This window comes from Ictidomys tridecemlineatus, chromosome 4, assembly GCF_052094955.1.
Source record: "Ictidomys tridecemlineatus isolate mIctTri1 chromosome 4, mIctTri1.hap1, whole genome shotgun sequence".
In the NCBI taxonomy this organism is placed as follows: domain Eukaryota; kingdom Metazoa; phylum Chordata; class Mammalia; order Rodentia; family Sciuridae; genus Ictidomys; species Ictidomys tridecemlineatus.
The window spans coordinates 7,103,858-7,122,218 of NC_135480.1; the positions used below are offsets into that span (position 1 = coordinate 7,103,858).

Consider the following 18,361-nt stretch of genomic DNA (forward strand, 5'->3'; position numbering starts at 1 on the left):
AAAGTAACACCAAGGTCAGGATTCCCTTCCTGGGGATCTTCCCTCAGATGATTTGTCCCCTTAGCCTTTCTCCCATCATCCCCATCTCCCCTCACTTCTTTATACTTTGTGTGTGTGTGTGTGTGTGTGTGTGTGTGTGTGTGTGTGTGTGTGGTGATGGGGATTGCACCCAGGGTCTGGTAAATGCTAGCTAAACACTCTGCCTCTGAGCTACATACCCAACCACCCCCATCTCACCTCACTTCTGAGACCATCCAATAGAAGAAGAGGCTACTTCTCAGCAACATACAGGTAAAGAAAATGAGTTTTCCTGACTGAGGACCCTTCAGATTCACCAATAAACTTCCTTTACCCTGCAAAAGCAATATGAAAACATTTTTATATTCTATAGAGACATTAAAAATATAGAAAAAATATATAGAGAAGTTTAAAATATAGATAAAATGCAGAATAGAATAGAATAGAATAAAAATGCAGAACAGAATAAAAAACATAGTCCTGACATCAGCAATAACAGCATTGTAAAAATGGTGGCATGTCGTCTTCCATTACTTGTATGATGTACACATGAACTTACTTTGTTTACAAAAATGTTTACCCATCCCATGATGCTGTTTGGAAACTTTCGTATTAACTTAATATATTACCAGCATTTAACTGAAATGTTTTTATAACATCATATTCAGTGAGTATATATTTTAAATTTTAATGTACTTTAAAATCAAATATTTAGGTTGCTCCTACTTTTTCAATATTATAGCAACCTGTTTTATTATAGATTTTTATTTATAGGTAAATTGTATCTAATTTTCATTTATTTGATTATTAAAGAATTTGAGTATTTTTCATATGATTTTTATCACTTAGAGTTTTTTATGAATATCTAATACTAATTTGTCAGTTTCCGTTGTGTGTGTTTTATTTTTCTTGTGGATGTGTAAGAACTCTATTTACCCCTCCCCACCACTGAAGCATCTTACTCAACTGCCACCTTGCTCTGCTCAAGAGCTCTTCATATGGCAAAGACACGTTAGCATTACCTCTTAGTGACCCACTTTGCATCTGTGTGTGTGTTGTCCCCGTCACCCCTACTCTTCCAACCTGGACCATGGGTGTTTGGGTTTTTCCTTTTCTCCTTTTCTTTGACAGATTAACCCTAGTCCATGCATTCTTTTCTTTTTTTTTTTTTTCTCCTTTTGTGGTACTAGTGATTGAAGCTCAGGAGTACTACTACTGGGTTACATCCTCAGCCCTTTTTATTTGTTTGTGGTGTTAGATTGAACCCAGGCCCTTGTGCATGCAAGGCAAGCACTCTACCAACTGAGCTATATCCTCAGCCCCCCATCCCTTTATTTGAGACAAGGTCTCGGTAAATTGCCCAGAGTGTTCTTAAACTTGAGATCCTTCTGTCTCAATTGGTTGGGATTATAGGCTAGTGCCTCCATGCCCAGCTCTTTTCTATTTTGAGACAGGGTCTCACTGAATTACCCAGGCTGGATTCCAAATCCCTCTGGGCATAGTGGTACATGCCTGTAGCTTCAACACTCAGGAGGCTGAGGCAGAAGGATCACAAATTCAGGGGCAGCCTCGGCAACTTAGGCCCTAAGCAATTTAGCATGACTCTGTCTCAAAATAAAAAGCATTGGGGATGGGCTAAGTGGTAAGCGCCCCTGGGTTCAATCCCTAGTATCAAAAAAAAAAAAAAATACAAAAGAAGGAAAGAAATTCCAGACCCCATGAGTGTAGTCTCAACCTTTCTATTCTGACTTCCAGAACCTTCATCTTCTCCCACTCCCTCTGACAGGATCTGCTGCCTGGGGAGTACGTTGCACCCTAGAGCCCCTGTTTCAGAAAACCCCGATGTGAACCCCTAGAACTCTGGGAGAACAGTGGAAGAGCAGAGACATGGGAATTTTAGCTTGAGCAGTGACATGGCAAGAACAGAGACCCTCAAGTTTCTGAGCAAGGCCCTTAGCAGTGGGCACACGGCCACAGGCTGCCGGCAGCAGCCCGCCCTCCTCCTCCCCAGTCCCAGGCGGTCCGCTCCTTTGCCCTGTTATTACCGCTGGCGGGTCATTTGTGCCGCAGGCAGAAGGGACTCAAGTCCTTCCAGTTCTCCTGGTCTCTTCAGCAACTCATCCGCTGCTGCGCGTGGGGAAGGGGAGGCGCCCAGGCCTGTTACCTGGAGTCCCCAGAGGTGGAGGCGACAGGGAGGGGGCCGGGCGGGAGCCGGCTGGACTGGCCGGGCAGCGGAGGTGAGGACAGCATGAGTTTCTTACAAGACCTGAAAACTGGGGCTGTAGGGTGGAGGTCGGGTATGATGAGGGTTGGTGCTGGACTCCATGTCTCTGGTGGCTTTGGAATGTCCCACCCCATTCTGGATCACCTGAGCAGCTTCTCTCCGCTCTGTCGCCCCTTCTCCAGGTTTGGAGTGTTTAAAAGACAGTGTAGCTGCAACTTTAGGGGGAACAAACACACCTGGCATTCCTTGGCAGGAGCCAGACTAGCACCTGGTCCCCTTTGAGGCCTTGGCTTTGCCCTATAGTGGAGCCTTGGGGTGTCCATTCTCCTTTCTTCTATTTCCACACTTTGGGGAAGACAATGTGATGTCGGAGACTGTCCCTGTCTATAAAGAGACAGTAACGTACCGACACCTCAGGGTTGTTGGAAGTTTCAAGGAGATTCCATTCAACACACCAGATGGACAGAAGGTGGGTACTCAACCCTGCTCATGTTTCTTCCTTCCTTCCTTTTTCCTCATGTCTGTCATCAAGGGATGACATTTGGAACTTTAGAGATTTCTGTTCTAGGCTGGAGTCTGTAGCAGGGTCAGCTGGGTCCCAGGAGGAGCCAGCTGTTTCTGTTCTCACTGCTGGTGTGTCCTGCATTGGCTGGGGCCTGTTTGTTCCCACTACCCATGTGAACTTCTGGAACAAGGTCATTTTGTTCAGTCTGGCATCCCAAAAAACCTCCACAGAGCACCTGGCATATTGTAGGTGCTCAGTGTCCAGAGAACAAATGCAGATCTCTCATTCCATAGTCAAAAGCCCAACCTCTGGAGTCCAGCAGACCTCTGATCAATCTGGTTTTATTGTTCACTAGCGTTGTGTGACCTTAAACAGGATGGTTAATCTTCCTGAGCCTCAATTTCTTTGTCTAAAAATAGGCACAATAATAACTACCTCCTTAGGTTGTTGTGAGGATCAGCGATGACATCATAGGGAAGCCTAGCTTGAAACTGCCCGCGCGTAGTAGGAGCTCAATAAATGCAAGGGATGATTAGCTGTGGTGACAGGAATGTTTACATGTGTGCCTAAAGCAAAACCTAACTCTGAGGACTCAGGTTTTTAATAAGTGACATGTGGCCTCTCTCGGTGCCCTAGGACCTACACCCCAATTGCTGTTCTATGGGATGGGACATGCCGCTGTGACACTAACAGGTGGAGTTACCTAACAGCCTGGACATTCAGTGACACTCACCTGCCATGGTGTCCTCTCTAGGTGGGAGGTGGCGTGTCAATGTCCCTCAAGTCCTCAGACAGGAGGGAGTCTGAACACAGGTAAGCAGCCTGCATTTGAGGTTTTGCACAGTGACAGTGACCTGGCTCCCCCCCGCCCCCCACATCTGAGTACATTTTAAGATTCCTGATTTTGTTTTATTCTATTTTAAAAGAATGAAGAAGGAGCATATGCACCATTTTACAGCAGTCCCGCTTATTCCTGGTCTCAGTTGTCCAAAGTCAGTCACAGTCTTAAAATACTAAATGGAAAATTCCGTATTTTGAGAGAGAGAGAGTGCACATGCACACATTATCACAGTATGCTGTTGTAATTGTTATATTGATTGTTAGCTGCTGTTAATCTCTAACTGTGCCTCATTTATAAACTTCATCATAGGTCTCTGTGATAGAAAAAAAGCAGTGTACACAGGGTTCAGTACTCTCTGTGGTTCAGGGATCCACTGGGGGATTGCAATGCATCCCCTGAGGCTAGCGGGGACAGCTGTATTCAGTGAGAAGAAGTCAGGAACACACGGAACAGCCACTTGCCTCCCAGCTCTTATGCTCAGGGAACAGCCCCGGAGACCTACTTCAACGTGCCTCCTATGCCCAACCCGATCTCCACACCTGACTCAGCCTACCCTCCTGCTGGCAGCCACTTGCCCACATGCCAGGAGCCTGCAGCCCACAGACACTGCCCCGGGGATCTTCAGGCCTAGAGGACACAGGGAGGCCGAGCAAGAGCACCAAGATGGGCCAGAGGTGCCCAAGGAGCCTCACTGCCGAAGGAGGGTGGGCGTCAAGACAGACTTCAGGACGGGGAAGGGGCTGTCAGGGGGCACGAAGGAAGCGGGTTGGTTTTGGACGTGAGAGTGGGACATCCTGGGTCAAGTGGCAGCCATTGCCCCAGGGGCTGGACCCAGAGTATAGGAAGGGGAGCCCCTTCCCACAACAAGCCAGGCCATCAGCACCCCAAACCCAGAGCTGGCACAGCCTGCACCTGCTCTCACCCTTCTCTGGGCTTTCTCTCATACCTGGTCTGTTCACCAGCATTCCCACCAGATCTGCCTTTGTGGGAATGGCCTTTGGACCTGAAGGTCATGGCCATGGCACTTTGGCCGGACCTTATAAAATTTCATAGGTGGAAGAGCTTGGGGATCACTTTTCCAGCCTGTGTGGTCCTAGAATTGAGAACTCAGAGATTCTTCACATGGCTTCCCAGGCTCTGAAGACGGTGCCGGCTCCTCCCTCCCAGGGTCAAGCTGTGTGGGGCTCAGTAAGGTCCTTTGCCCTCTAAGACCAGGTCAATGCCCCTCTAACTCTTGCTCACCCAGGGTTCTGCCTTGTGGGAAGCCCAAATGGACAAATTTTTCCTGCCGCCTGGGCTGGTGGCCTTTTGGTGGCCTTCCTCCCCTCATGGTACCTCCCAACTTCTGTTGTCCACATCTCTGAAGCAGTCTGTCAGGGGGCTTCGTCTTGTGCTTTACCAAGATAGGCGCCCAGAGGCTTCAGAGCAGAGAGGGTCATTTGAACTTAGGATCCACCTCATTTTATAGATGAGGAAACTGAGAGGTTGTCACTTGTCCAAAGTCACACAGATAGTGGGAGAGGGCTAGGCAAGCCTTGTCTCCTGATGAAGGCCAAAGCCCTTTCCCTTCCACTTGCTGACTCTGGGGACCAGCCCAAAGCAGAGGCACATGAAGTGTGGTGAGGCCACACCTCTGATAACGTCCAAGATCTTCTTTGCTCTTTTTTCTTTTTTTTTTTTTTTTTGGCTGGGGGAGTCAGCCCCATCTCCCTGTTGATGTATCAAACTTTAGATCTAAATTTTGGTACCAGGGATTGAACCCAGGGGCGCTTAACCACTTAGCCACATCCCCAGCCCTTTTTTGTATTTTATTTAGAGGCAGAGTCTTTCTGAGTTGCTTAGCACCTTGCATTTGCTGAGGCTGGCTTTGAACTTGCAATTCTCCTCAGCCTTCAAAGCCGCTGGGATTACAGGCATGCGCCACTGTGCCCAGCAAACCTCTTAGTTTTTTTTTTTTTTTTTTTTTTTGTTGTTGTTGTTCCAATAGTAAAAATAACAAAATAACATACTCATTGTAAAATTGTTAGAGAAGATATTCAACTCTGGAGTATAAACCATGAGGAGCACTTGCAGCCCTAAAGTTCCCTACCTGACGCTTGCTGCTTTGTTCTGAGGACAGCAGGACTCTGCTTCCCTCCTAATGAGGCCTTGCCAGCTCCCCTGTGCCCCTGAGGCCTGTTTTATTCTCAGTGTTCATTGGCACCCAGGCAGGTCTCCCAAAACCCCTGTGGTAAGACTGACTGACTGCAGCGTGGGACGGGTGGTGGGCCCCGCTCCTTCCTCCAGTTCTCCCCTCCCACCCTGTGTCCTCCTCTGTTGGCCGGGTCCTCCCATCTTCCCCACCTGGTGCCCCCTCTTCCAAGATGCAAAAGATTCATTTCAGGGTTGCCTGGCCTTGTGGTTCGGTCACACCATTTCTGACTCTCTCTCCCAGGCTCTTGCACTGGCTTGCTCTGAAGAGTCTTAAGAACCTTAAAGCCTTCAAAATGTGACCATCTGGGCCAACCCTGCTGAGGAAATTGGCATAGCACTTAATCACCTGCGCCCCCACAGTGGACTCTCTCCACTCAGGTGTGTGAAATGGGGTCTGGGCTTCTCACAATGAGGTTTCTCCTCACACGTCCAGGCACCAGCCTTCAAATGCCTCCCAGGACATACACCGGTGGCCAGAGCCTGGCAACTCTCCTCCCCATCCATCTGTCCAGGGAGTGATGGAATGACCCTGAACTAGGACTCAGGGACCAGAGTTTCCAGAGTGATCTTGGGTAGGTGATGGGCAAGCCAGGTAATTTCCAAAGTTCCCTCCAGTTTGAGTGCTGAGAGGTGCCACTCTCTTCTCCCAGTTCTCTATCCGCAGCAGGAACAGCACTTCAGGCACACATCGCCGGGCTGTCTGTTCTAGCCCAGCTCACTGCTAATGGGCCTGAGGCCTTGGGCCAGCTCCCCTCCCTGACTTCTTTCATGAGTGTGCCTGGCACTGATCAGCACTGTGAGTGTGGCCATCCCTAGGGTGTGCATTGTTCAGACCTCCCTCGTGTCTGACTGGAAGTGACTGCAGCTCCTCCTCCTTTGCTCCCATCCTGGCAGGGTGTTAAGAAGAGGCTAGGACAGAGGCAGAGCCACTGTGGAAAGCTGCAGGTTCTGGGTGGTGGAGACTCTTGGTTGGGATCCTGGGGTGGTGGGCGGAGGAAGGGAGCCCAGGAAGAGGGCCCCAGCTGCCACTGCCTCAGAGCAGAGCAGGCTGGGTGGGGCAGAAGCACCAGTAGGGTGAGGCCTTGGCAGTCACTTAATCTAGCTGGGTCAGAGTCTTGCCTTGCCTCCAGCCCACGGTAACCATAAAGGGACAGGGTCTGGGTAGAGTGCAGCAATTGTTTTGATGAACTTCTCTGCAAAAAAGACTCATAAGATAGAAAATCAGAACACAACACAGAAAACATTATTTTTCTGATTTTACTAGTCGAAGGGAAGGTTATAAAATAAGTCAAAAAAAAAAAAAAGTCTCATGAGGCTTCAGCTTGGTAATGAACCCAGAGAGACAGAAATGTAAACACAAACCGCTCCCAGCTAAACTCTAGAACTTTCAGAATCGAGCAGCTTCCACACACACAACAGTAAAATGAAACTGGTCTGCAGAGTTAGTCTATATCCAGCTCCGATCAAGAAGCTGTTTCCTTTCAGTTCAGCCTGGAGTGGGGTAGAGCTGGGGTCCACAGAGTTGCTGCACCTTCGCGGCAGGGAGGCCATGGCGGTTCTGATGGGTTTGGCTTCCGTGGGCTGCTCAGGCTGCCCAGTCTGCTCCATTCTGTGGCCTTCTGGTGGATCTGCTGGAGGGCAAGGGAGGCAGGCTGGCTGTGGCCTCTGCCCATCTCCTCTGACCCACTAGAAAAACACCCTTTTGACTCACTGCACTTTGCTGATATCAGCAGGAAACCCAACGACGCCGAGGGAGCCTGACCACTGCTCAGAGGAGCCAGCCAGCTCAGGTACTCAAAACCCAGCTTTGCCATTTAGAAAACAGTCAGGAAAAAGGCTACAGAGAGAATTTATTAGCCATCTCACACTCTGTTCCCTCTGGAAGTTTCGGTTGTCTTGATTTTTTGGTGCCAACTGTTGGTTGCTGTGTTCGGGTGTCTGACTCGCCCAGGAAAAGGGCTGGCTTTCCAGCCCTCCTGTGTGCGCCACAGCACCGCAAGTAGCAGCCTCCCCGTCACAGACTCCCCATCCTGCCTGGCTGACCTCTGTCGTCAGCCTGGGACCACCAACGAACAGTGCCAGCAGGCTCTTCAGGAAACTTGGGGACTGCCGGGAGAGGATCTGGGAGGCAGAGCCCGAGGGAGGAGCAGAAGTGAGGTGCTGCCCAGAGAAGAGGAAGGAGAGGAGGAGCAGCGCACCCTCTGCAGGGCCCGAGGAGGTCTTCAGTGGAGATCTCAGGGAACAGGGGTGGTTGGGGCAGGAGCCCCAGACCCAAGGCACAGAGAAGTTTGAAATGTCCAGAATAAATAGAACCATACAGGGAGGAGAAAAGCCAGCTCCATCCCTCTGTTAAAAACAGTCGCCATGGGCACCAAATATATATTAATATCTGTACATTTGTCATCTTTTAAAAAAGGAAATAAAACCTCCCTGGCACCTTGATTTTTTAAAAAATGAGGTGATACGTGAAGAAGCCTCCTGTGTGCACCTGTGCACACAAACGAGTGGCACACCTATTTGAGCACGCACAGAGCAGTGCTGCACACACATATGCACACGGCTGTGCACGCATGCGTGGCCTGCAGGCACACAAGCCTCCGCCAGTGCCCACGTGGGTCTTTGCAGGGTGCTCCTCGCCAGTGTTCTTGACTCTGCTATCCAAGGGGACCTGCAGCCTCTGTCCTGCACTCAGGGCCCAGGGCAACAAGATCCCCTCTCACGCATTTCCTCTGTGAAGGAAGTCCTGGTGCCTGACTCTGTAGGTGGCAGCTGCTAATCCTTTGGCCTCACCCCTGCCCAGACATCTGCGTGTCTTTCAGGTGCAGATCAACTCTGCCCATAAGACAAACAGGGAAATAGCCGAGGTCCGCATCAGCCTGAGTGAGGGGGACTGCACGGACTCCAGTCCTGATGTCAGGGTTGTGAGGAGAGGCCACAGGAGGGCGGACTGGCTGGGCAGCAAGCCTGAGCTGCTCAGAGGTGGGGACTGCCCTGCAGTAGGGATGTCACAGTGTTCTGCAGGGCCACAGCCACCTTCTTGGAGGTCTTGCGCAGCAGCGGGCTGTCAGGGTGGTGCTCCTTCAGGTGCAGGATGTGGCCCTCCTGGCTCTCAGACGTGCAGCCACACTCCTCGCACACATACAGCTTGGCCCGGCGCTCCTTGTACGCATACTTCTGCTGCACGCCATGGATCTTCTTGAGGTGAGACTCCAGGGAGCAGCGCTGGGTGAAGGCCTTGTCGCACAGGCTGCACTTGTAGGGTCTCACACCTAAGCAAGACAGGGGCCAGCATCAGGGACCTGACAAGGGACCTTGGAGCCTGTCAGCAGCATCCAGACACAGAAAGGTCAGGACATCTGACTCAGGCAGAGGGATGGATGAAGCCTGTCCATCACCACTTTTCCCGAGTGACTCTCAAATCAAGTCCACATCCCTGATCTCAGGAGGACTTCTACCCTGAGCTGCAGGATGCCCCTCCCACCATGGAATCTTCCCACATGGCCTGGGTCAGGCAGTCCTGGGGTGCTCCCTCCTGGCCTGGGCCTGTGCTTACCAGTGTGGGTTCGGACGTGTCTCTTGAGGTCAAAGGTATCGTTGAAACCCTTCCCACAGTATGTGCACAGGTGCCTCTTAACATCATTGTGACATTTCATATGGCGATTCAGCATACGCTGGTAGGTGAAGGCCTTCTGGCAGATGTGGCAGGTAAAGAGGTCTCCACTAGGACTGTCCCCCAGGGTCACCTGTGGGCAAGGACAGCATTGTGACAAACATCCAGAATTTGGGACTGCCGACCCCTAGCCCTGAGGAAAGCAGTGTCTATGTCCACAGGCCACAGCCCTGGGCCTTCTGCTCAAAGATGGGCAGTTTAGGGGCTCAAAGGAACCTCTGCGTCATGGGCCAAGCATCCTGCTTGGTTCCTGAGTTCCCTTTTGAGGCCATTACCCAGGCCCTCCTTAACCACTGGAGACAGGCAACTGAACTACCCAGAGACAGTTGTTCGTCCAAAGACAACTTCACTCTTCATGGAGGCTAAATCTGCATGTCTCTAGTGTCTATTAATTCATTCCTGTTCTGCCTCTGTGACAGAGTAGATGACCACCCAGGGAAAGGGTCTCAATCACAGCCTACAGACTGAAGCATGCAGCAAGACTAGAATCTGGCCCAGGCCAGCCAGCTCCCTGGTTCACTTGAGCCAGGTGGCATGGTGTGGGTCAAACCCCTGTGCCATCCATCCTCTGGCCTGTAAATCTTTCTGATGTTTTTCTAATTATGGAAGATTTCAAATTTATACAAAAGTATGGAGACAATATCACAAGCCTGTGCCTGTCACTCGGGGCCACTCCTGTTCCTTCTCGTCTACCCTGCTTTCCCTTGCCTTGTCCATTTGAAGCAAGACCTGGGTGCATGTAACACCTTGGAAAGTATGCTGCTCAGAGTGGCTACAGCAGCTCCCCAGGTGAGATCAGCACAGGAGTGGCTGAACAGCCAGGATGATGGAGTCTCTACTCTCACCTCTGTTACCATCCAGAGGGTGCTTGTACTCTGTGGGTGGCCTGTCTCTGGCCACTCCTCCGGAGATCCTGGGCCTCTGTCGCACTACACCTCCCATTTGGCACCTGGGAAATGTCGGGATGCAGTCCTCCAACTCCTCTACTCTCCCCACCCACAGGGGTCCAAGAGTCAGGGGAAGGGCATCAGGGGCACAGAGAGCACTGTGTTCCCTCCCAGTTGCAATATGGTGTTCCAGTCTTTGGTGACACAGGACATCACTAAAGGAGCACCCTTCCCTAGATCACTGTGCAGATGCTTCCCCACCCTGGAGTTTCCGGAGTGCAGACTCAGGCAGGCCGGGCCTGCTGTTGGTGGTGTCCTTGGGAGCAGGGGCACCTGCGCTGCCTCGTGCCTGTACTGCGTAGGGTGCCAGGGCTGCTCACCCAGGCCCAGCTCTAGTCATGTCCTTAGACACTGATCAGGCTGGAGACACAGATCTGGGCAAGGTGGTTGCTGCTTCAGGGAATAGTCAATTGCTAGGCCACTCAGACCTCATGCTCAATGCGACCCAGACAGGAGATGCAGCCAGGCCAGACTCCTGCCTCTCTGCCTTGGGGGGCTCTTCCTACAGCTCTCCTTGCTGCTTGTGGCCAGACAAACCATGCGGTCAGTGGCCGTTCTCACTTCAGACTTACGTCTCTTCCATCTGTGCTGCAGTTAAATTCTTCTCTGCAGAAGCCTTGGCCCAGGGCCCAGGTCAGTCTGCCTACATTTCATTGGCACCATATCTCATGGGCTGGACATAGGTCTCCATATGTGCCCCTGGTCCCTGAGACAATGGGACAGTCATTACCTTCATCTTGGTGCGTAGGAAGCCCTGATCTCTGCTTTGGGGGTCAGTCAGGCGGCCCACATCTTCAGAGGGCAGCTGGGCCACCACGCAGGCTCCTGGGGCCGTACTATAGCTGGAGTCCTGAAGGCTCATGTCCAAAGCCAGGGGGCAGGAAGGGGGTTCGGCCACTGATGGCTCTGGCTCCCGGTAGGGCTGTGGTGGGCAGAAGCCCAGGCTGACTGTGGAGAGAACAGCCGGGTGAGGATTTCAGGAAGGTTCTCCAACAAGAAGGTGGCTAGAGCCTCTGTCGCAGCTCTCACAGGCATGTAGAGTGGGGCTTCGCCCATCCACCATGTGGTACGCCTCCCTTCTGCCCCATTAAGGAAATTACAGGTGACGCCAGCCAAGCGCCACTGCCCGCTGAGTAATTTGTGTCTTAGCGGAACTGGGAGGACCAAACTGCCCTGCCAATTATGGCTGCAGACCTATCGGCCTGCCCCACCTGGGCCAGTCCCTCTGGATTCCAAGCTTGTGTGTGCTCCTGCTGGGACAAAGGGCACCACTGGAGGCCCTGGACAAGGACAACTCCTTGAGAGCCATCCTGGCCCCAGAGGGTGATGGTCTGGGCCCCTTCAGGCCTCTCCTCCAGGCAGATTTAGCCATTGGCCTTGGGTTTTTAGGTGGTTCTAGACCCTTCCTCCTCTAGCCTGCTAGTCCCTGCTGTCATAGCCCATCAGGGCTCCAGGCTCCCAACTCCAGCCCAGCCCAGCTCTGCAGGGAAACAGGCCAGGTGGGTGGAGAGGGAGGAGGTCAGGGAGCAGCAGGTGGATGCTCGGGCAGCCTGCCCGGCGCTTATGCAACCCTCCCCCACAGCGGACCGCTTGCTGTGGCAGCCAGGCTGGGCTCCCTCAGGCAGTGGTGGCACCGATACCTGGCAGCCACTCCCTGCAGCAGACACATCACAGTAAACGGGCCAGGGAGGCTTGACTGCAGACCCTCAGCCCTGGTCCTGATGAGAAGTGACCCAGAGGAGTCAAGTCTCGAAGCCGGCAGAGCTGGGCAAATGGTCTAATATTTCAATTAAAATCTCAGTACATCCTAAGGTCTGAACTTAAAACCTATAAATTTCAGAAAGACAAATCAAGAGGGACAGTCCTGGGACAGAAAGGATGAGGGAGCATGAGAGAGAGGTGCATATGGGGTTTCAGTCCCACCAGCAAGGTCCTCTGCCCCGACCCCTCCAAGCTGGAAAGACAGTGGTGAGGACCAGGGCAGGGCCGCTGCCCTCACCTCTTCTGCAGGACAGACGGGGATGTAGCAGAAGGAAGAGGACCGGGACAATGGAGGCTGGGTAAGTATGAGGGCACCGAAGTTTCGGGAGAGGCCCCAGATCTCGCCCCCTCAAAACACAACAAAGCTCTGACGGGGGAAGAATGTGCCTGCCCGCGCCCAGAACCCGTTCTACGGGCGCTGGCGTCCGTCTGTCCGGGGGACTTTAATGAGCCACCTCATTCCAGGGTTGATTCACCAGCGCCAGGCCCTGGCCTGGCCCCTGAGCTGGCGCCCCACCTCTCTCTGAGCCACACAGGCTGGTGTCAGGCCGGAGCTCTGGGGGTCCAGCTGTCAGTGGCCTGTCTGCCCTCCTATGTCTGTGCACAGGGGACCAGGCTGGGTGAGCTGGGGCACAGCATTGGCAGCTACTGGTGCGCCAGCTTACCGGCCACTGATGACCTTGGCCAAGTATTCAAAACTGAACGGCAATTTCCATTTCTCAACTCAGGTGGACAAAACAGGGACCTCTACTCTCCTGGGTCTGTCAGTTTGGGATGTTGTGAATGAGGAGCCTGAAAATCCAAAGCCAGAACCCAGCTCTGTCTGCCTTGGAGCAAAGGAGAGAGGAGGGGCAGCAGGTGAGATGAGTTAGTTTGAACTCAGAATGAACTGTAGAGTGCTTGCCTAGCATGAGCCGGCCCTGAGTCTGATTCCCAGAACCCCCCCACCCCAAAAAAAAGTTTTAGCCCGGCCTGGGGGCACACACCTATAATCCCAGAGATTTAGGAGGCTGAGGCAGGAGGATCACAAGTTGGAGGCCAGCCTGGGCAACTTAGTAAGACCCTGCCTCAAAATAAAAAATGAAAAGGACTGGGGATGCAGCTCAGAGACAGCACAACCCTAGGTTCAATCCTCCACCCCAAAAAAGAAAAGAAGTAGAAAAAGGGGGGCTGGGGTTGTGGCTCAGCGGTAGAGCACTCATCTAGCATGTGCAAAGCCCTGGGTTCGATCCTCAGCACCACATAAAAATAAATAAATAAAATAAAGATATTGTGTCCAACTACAACTAAAAAATTTAACAAATTTTAAAAAAAAAGAAGCTGTCACACTTTGTTCTCTGGCTTCACTAGAGGGGAGGCTCATGGTTGGGGTCCTTGGGACCAACCCGTAGGGAGGCAATCCCGTGTCCTTTGTCTGCTTCTGCCCTTCCACACACACCTGACATAGCTGGTGCTGAGCATGGACAGGGTGAAGCCTCCCTGGGTTGGCTCTCTGTGCCACCTCTGTCCTGAGCGAGGGGCAGGTAAGGCTGCTAGGGTGGGGATATTGCCTCATCCTGCCCACCCCGCCAAACCTGTCTCCCTGCCACCCCCGTGTGTCCCTGCTGGGCTGCATACACAGGAGTGCACATTAGCATGCCACACGTCTGAGTGTCACTGTGATAGGAGGCAGGAAGCAGAACTGGTCAGGCCCTGCTGGTGCTGCTTTCTGTTCCTTAATTAGATGTTTCCAACAAGGTGGTGGCTGCTGTGGCCACTCACTGCCCACCCACAGCTGTGGAGTGTGGTAAGGCCAAACTAGCCTGCCTCCCCTCCTCTCTCAGGAGCTCATGCTTTTCCTCCTGTTGGCCCAAGGTGCCTCCAGACCAGTCCAAAGCGATGGGATGGACAAAAAGGGACTTAGGTCCAGGGCAGCTGCCTATACAAGGGTCACATTCTGCCTTATCCTCCAAAAGTCCCCCCTCTTAAAACCGAGCATCATGGCACATGCCTGTAATCTCAGAGACTCAGGAGGCTGAGGCAGGAGGATTGCAAGTTCAAATCCAGCCTTAGCAATTTAGTGAGGCCCTAAACAACTTAGTGAGATTCTGTCTCAAAAAAAAAAAAAAATTAAAAGGGCTGGGGATGTGGCACAGTGGTTGAGTGACCCTGGGTTTAATCCCCTGTACAAAAAAAAAAAAAAAGTTCCCCCTTTCTTGGGTTGAAAGTCACTGGCCCAAATATTGGCTAGGATGCTAGGTCCTGCCCCATCAAAGGCCTTAGACAAAACTGGGCAGGAGGCCTGATCCCTGGCTCTCTGGGGAGAGAATGGGGAGAGCAAGTGAGGCAGATGTGAGGGTGCCCCACCTCCTGGGTGCTGACCACGCAGGTGCTGGTGGGGTCAACTCTCTTCGAGGTGTGTGCACAGCCCAGGCTGGTTTCAGGCAGCCTTGTACCCTTATCAACAAGGGCTGGGTTCCCCTGTGCCCAGTCCTGCAGGTCAGCTGGCAATCCTCTGAAAGGAGCAGTATCTGCTATCCAGCAGGGCAGCAGCCTGGGGACACATGGACCTATCTTTCGGCCTTCTGCTGCCATCTCTGTTGGGCGATATCTGCCCCGTTCTTGACTGCTTTTCATTCAGTGTCCATGGTGAAGTCAGAACTGTGCCCTCTGTCCTCACACCAGTGTGTGTGGCTTGGCCAGCCAGGAACTGCACTTCCTGTGGCATCCTTCATCTTCCTGCCCAGCACAGGCCTGTGGGGCCCTATAGGATGCCAGAGGATGAACAATGGTAAAAAGGAACCCGACACCAATGATGGCCAGGCTTCAGTCCTCATCCTCTGTGCACCCAGGGCACTTGCTCTCACCTGCTCTCTTTCTGGGACAGTCTGGCAGCTTCTGCCACAGGACACCCAAGCTTGGGACAAACAGCTTAGCAGCTTCGGTGACAGTGCCCCATGGGACTGGTAGGAGTCCTACCAGTTAGGGCACAAGCTGCTCTTCTGTCCCAGGCACTAACTGGCTGTCCCCTCCCAGCCTCTCTCCCAAGAGGACACAGCAAACCCACTCCACTGCCCAGCACTTCCAGAAGTCACTAGAACACTCATTGGAAACCTAGCTTCTCCCACCGCTCCCACCCCTATTCTGATTTTCTCTGCCTTCCCACACTGCTAACAGCAGAGCGAGGCCCAGCTGCATTATCTAAAGGAAACCCCGGGCTCCTGCAGCTCAGCCCCACTGGCCTCCTGGCCTTGTGCCCTGCTGCAGAACCAGCAGAAAGCGGCCGCTGGCAGCCAGAGGGGAGGCCCAGGAGTGGGAGTCTGGGGTTCTTTGAGGCCCCAGGGATGCTCCTGGAGTTCCAGCTTCCAAGACGGGTCTTTCCCCAGGTGCCTCCTTGACATCTAGACTTCACTCAGCAGGGGCCAGGCTTGGAGGGACGCATCATCCTCCAAGTGGAAGTAACAGGTACAAGTACCCGGTTCATCCTCCAGAAACCAGCATCCTCCTGTTACTCCACAGTCAATACTGACACAACTGAGGAGAGAAGCCCGCCCCCGGGAGGTGAGGGAAGATAAGGGGTCAAGGCCCCCAAGAGCGAGCATCCTATCCACTAACCTCCCCTGATCCCAGGGCAGAGGGGCTCTCTTCTCCCTTGCCTGCATTCCAGACCCAGCTGACCAGGGCTTCCCCTTAGCTTTGGGAGGATGATGGGGGCTCAGGGAAAGATTCTGCCCTGGGAGAGGAACCTGTAGAATTCTGCCTGGGGGAGGAAGGCTGAGGTACTTATGAGACTGGGACTGGGCCCAGTACTTTCAGCCACTCATTCCAGGGAGCTTCTGATGCTCTGAGTGTCTCAAGGGCCCCGGCAGGAAGGTCAAAATCCAGACACCCGCATGTTCCCCTGCCCTCCCTGGGAAAGGGGTCAGTGCTTAGCTGGTCACAAGTGCTGAGAGTCTGTGAGGTGGGGGTGACGGAAACGTGCCCAGTCGACTCCTGGGGTCATGGTCGGTTGGTGATGGAATGGCCCAGCCAGAGGACAGGCCACCACATAACTGCCCCCTCCAGCCATCTGAAGCGTCCGAACGTGGCCCAAGGACATTCCCTTTCTCATTTTCAAAAATTGTGGGAAAATTCTCCAGTGGGTCACGTGGCCTTTAGAGGTAAAACCTATGCCCTTTACTTGGCCCACGGAACTCTCATCCACTGCCAGAGCCACGGGGGCAAGTTTTACCATGGCCCTCGAGGTCAGCCTGCCCTCCATTCCAGGACCATCTTGCAGAGTGAGCATCTGTACACTCCTCCACCTGGACGGTAGTGGCAGATGAACTGTCCACCTAGGAGTCGTCCCCTGCCCCTGATGGGACAGTCCCGGGGCCCAGGTCTCTTCTACCATTCCCACTTTGGCCACCAAAACTCTTATGGGGAAAATTGTTAGGACCCAAGGAAGTCAATGATTTGAACAAGCGGAATTTCTTTGTCCTTTGTAAAAGTCGATATGTGATCTGTTACTAAATGGGATGGGAAATAAAACTAAAAATAACAGCACTCTGAGCCGGCCCCAAGGCTCAGCTCACCTTTAACATAGTCCAAGTTCAGTTTATCAGATCCCATGGAGCAGCTAAGCAGCAAGTCAAACACAGGTTGGGGAGGAGGTAGGAGCAAGGAAGGGGCTGGCCTCTCCCTGGTCCTTCCGGAGGTGGAGCACTGGCCAGCTGGTGAGGGAACACAGCCAGCTAAAAACTACAGTCCTAGCCCACTCCCACCTAGATAGGGAGACACTCATTTCCTTTTTTGCCTCAGTTTCCCTACTGGGATCATTCCAATGTTTAAAGAGGCTACAGAAGGATGGCCCAGCCCCCATGAGATAAGCTTAAGCTGTGACACATCCCACCCTGGCTTCAGGTCATAGGATCCTGGCAGCTCAGGCCACAAAAACCCTACCCCCAAGCCCCTGCCCCCAACAGTTTAATTCAAGAGGGAGACTGAGGCAAGAGCCCTCACTGGCCCCTCATCTGATGCCCTCATTTCCTGACTTTCCTTAAGGCCCAGGCGGTGCCAGGGAATCTGCAGATCAAGGGTCAAAGTCGGTTGGTTAATTACCACCTCTCCTTCCTTGGAGGCACTGGGCAAGGTATTGACTGCAGCCCCCACCCCACCCCCACGGTCGGAAAAGGGGAGTTGCCAAGGCTTCCTGACCAAAGATTTTGTCGGGGGAAGGGGGAGGACAGAAGGAGCAAAAGCGTCCTCAGGGACCCTAGGAAGGTGCCTCAAAGGAAGACAACTCGGATTACTCATTCAAAGTGGACGCGGACACTGGTCAAGGCGTCTTCTCAAAATAAACTGGGTGCACCAGCTTCCGCGGGCTTGTCTTTGGCTGGGGGGGGCTCCTTAAAACTACCTTCCGCTCCGTGTATCCTCTGCAGGGTTGAAGGATCGCGTTTCTAACAAAGGTGAGAACCGATCCCATCTTTGTCTCAAGGGCAGGCTGGGTGCAAGCCGGCGCCTTCTTATCCCGCTTGCGCACTGTGCAGACCGCGGGGCTAGAGCCGCAGGGCAACTTGGGGATACTCGCCCGCGTCCCCACCTGGCACCAAATTTGTGGCGAAGGGAGAAAGACCTATGGAAGCGGCTAAGGCTCAGAATCTAAGTGGCAAAGCCTCAGCTGAAACTCCATCTCGTTCCCTGCCCCCTAAAGTGGCATCGCTCCAGCGCCCTCCTCGTGCTTCATCAAAGTCTCCGCTTTCTGGATTTACGACTCGAGAGCCGAGGGTCGCCAGAGCGGTGACACACCCCGCTGCCTCCCCTACGCCGTGGCTCGGGCCGGTAGAGGGAGATGGCCCCTGCCCCCACCCGACGCTGCTTCCGCTCGCGAGCCCTCTCCTCCCCGTGCCCGGGGTCACCCAGCCGCGGGCTAACGGAGCCGCGGCCGCGGCAACCTGCATCCTGGTGTTCAGCGGCGGGCGCAGAGCCGCTCATCTCCGCGCCCCGCCTTCCCGCCGCCGCGGGCGCCGCGGGCTGCAGGCGCCTCACCTGGCACGTAGATCTCGCCGCGCTCCTCATCTGGCAGCTCGCTCCAGTTCCTCTTGCACGTGGAGACGCACGGCTTCTTCACCAGGAACGCGCGGGGCATTTTCGAACGCTCCTGGCCCGGCGCGGTCCGTTTCCGCAACTAGAACCGGGTCGTCCCACCTTTCCTGGGCCGGCTCGGAGGCGCAGGAAGCGG

General features: G+C 53.4%; 1 protein-coding gene across 1 annotated transcript; it reads right to left on the reverse strand.

Moving 5' to 3' along the window:
• Positions 1 to 7,024: 7,024 nt before the first annotated feature.
• On the reverse strand, positions 7,025 to 18,299 carry Ovol1 (ovo like transcriptional repressor 1). Its single transcript, XM_005333422.4, has 4 exons — positions 18,169 to 18,299; positions 11,129 to 11,346; positions 9,335 to 9,524; positions 7,025 to 9,050 (listed from the first exon to the last, which is right to left on the reverse strand). The coding sequence occupies exons 1-4, from the start codon at positions 18,266 to 18,268 to the stop codon at positions 8,755 to 8,757; spliced, it is 804 nt and encodes a 267-aa protein (XP_005333479.2). The 5' UTR covers positions 18,269 to 18,299; the 3' UTR covers positions 7,025 to 8,754.
• Between the last annotated feature and the right edge of the window lie 62 nt (positions 18,300 to 18,361).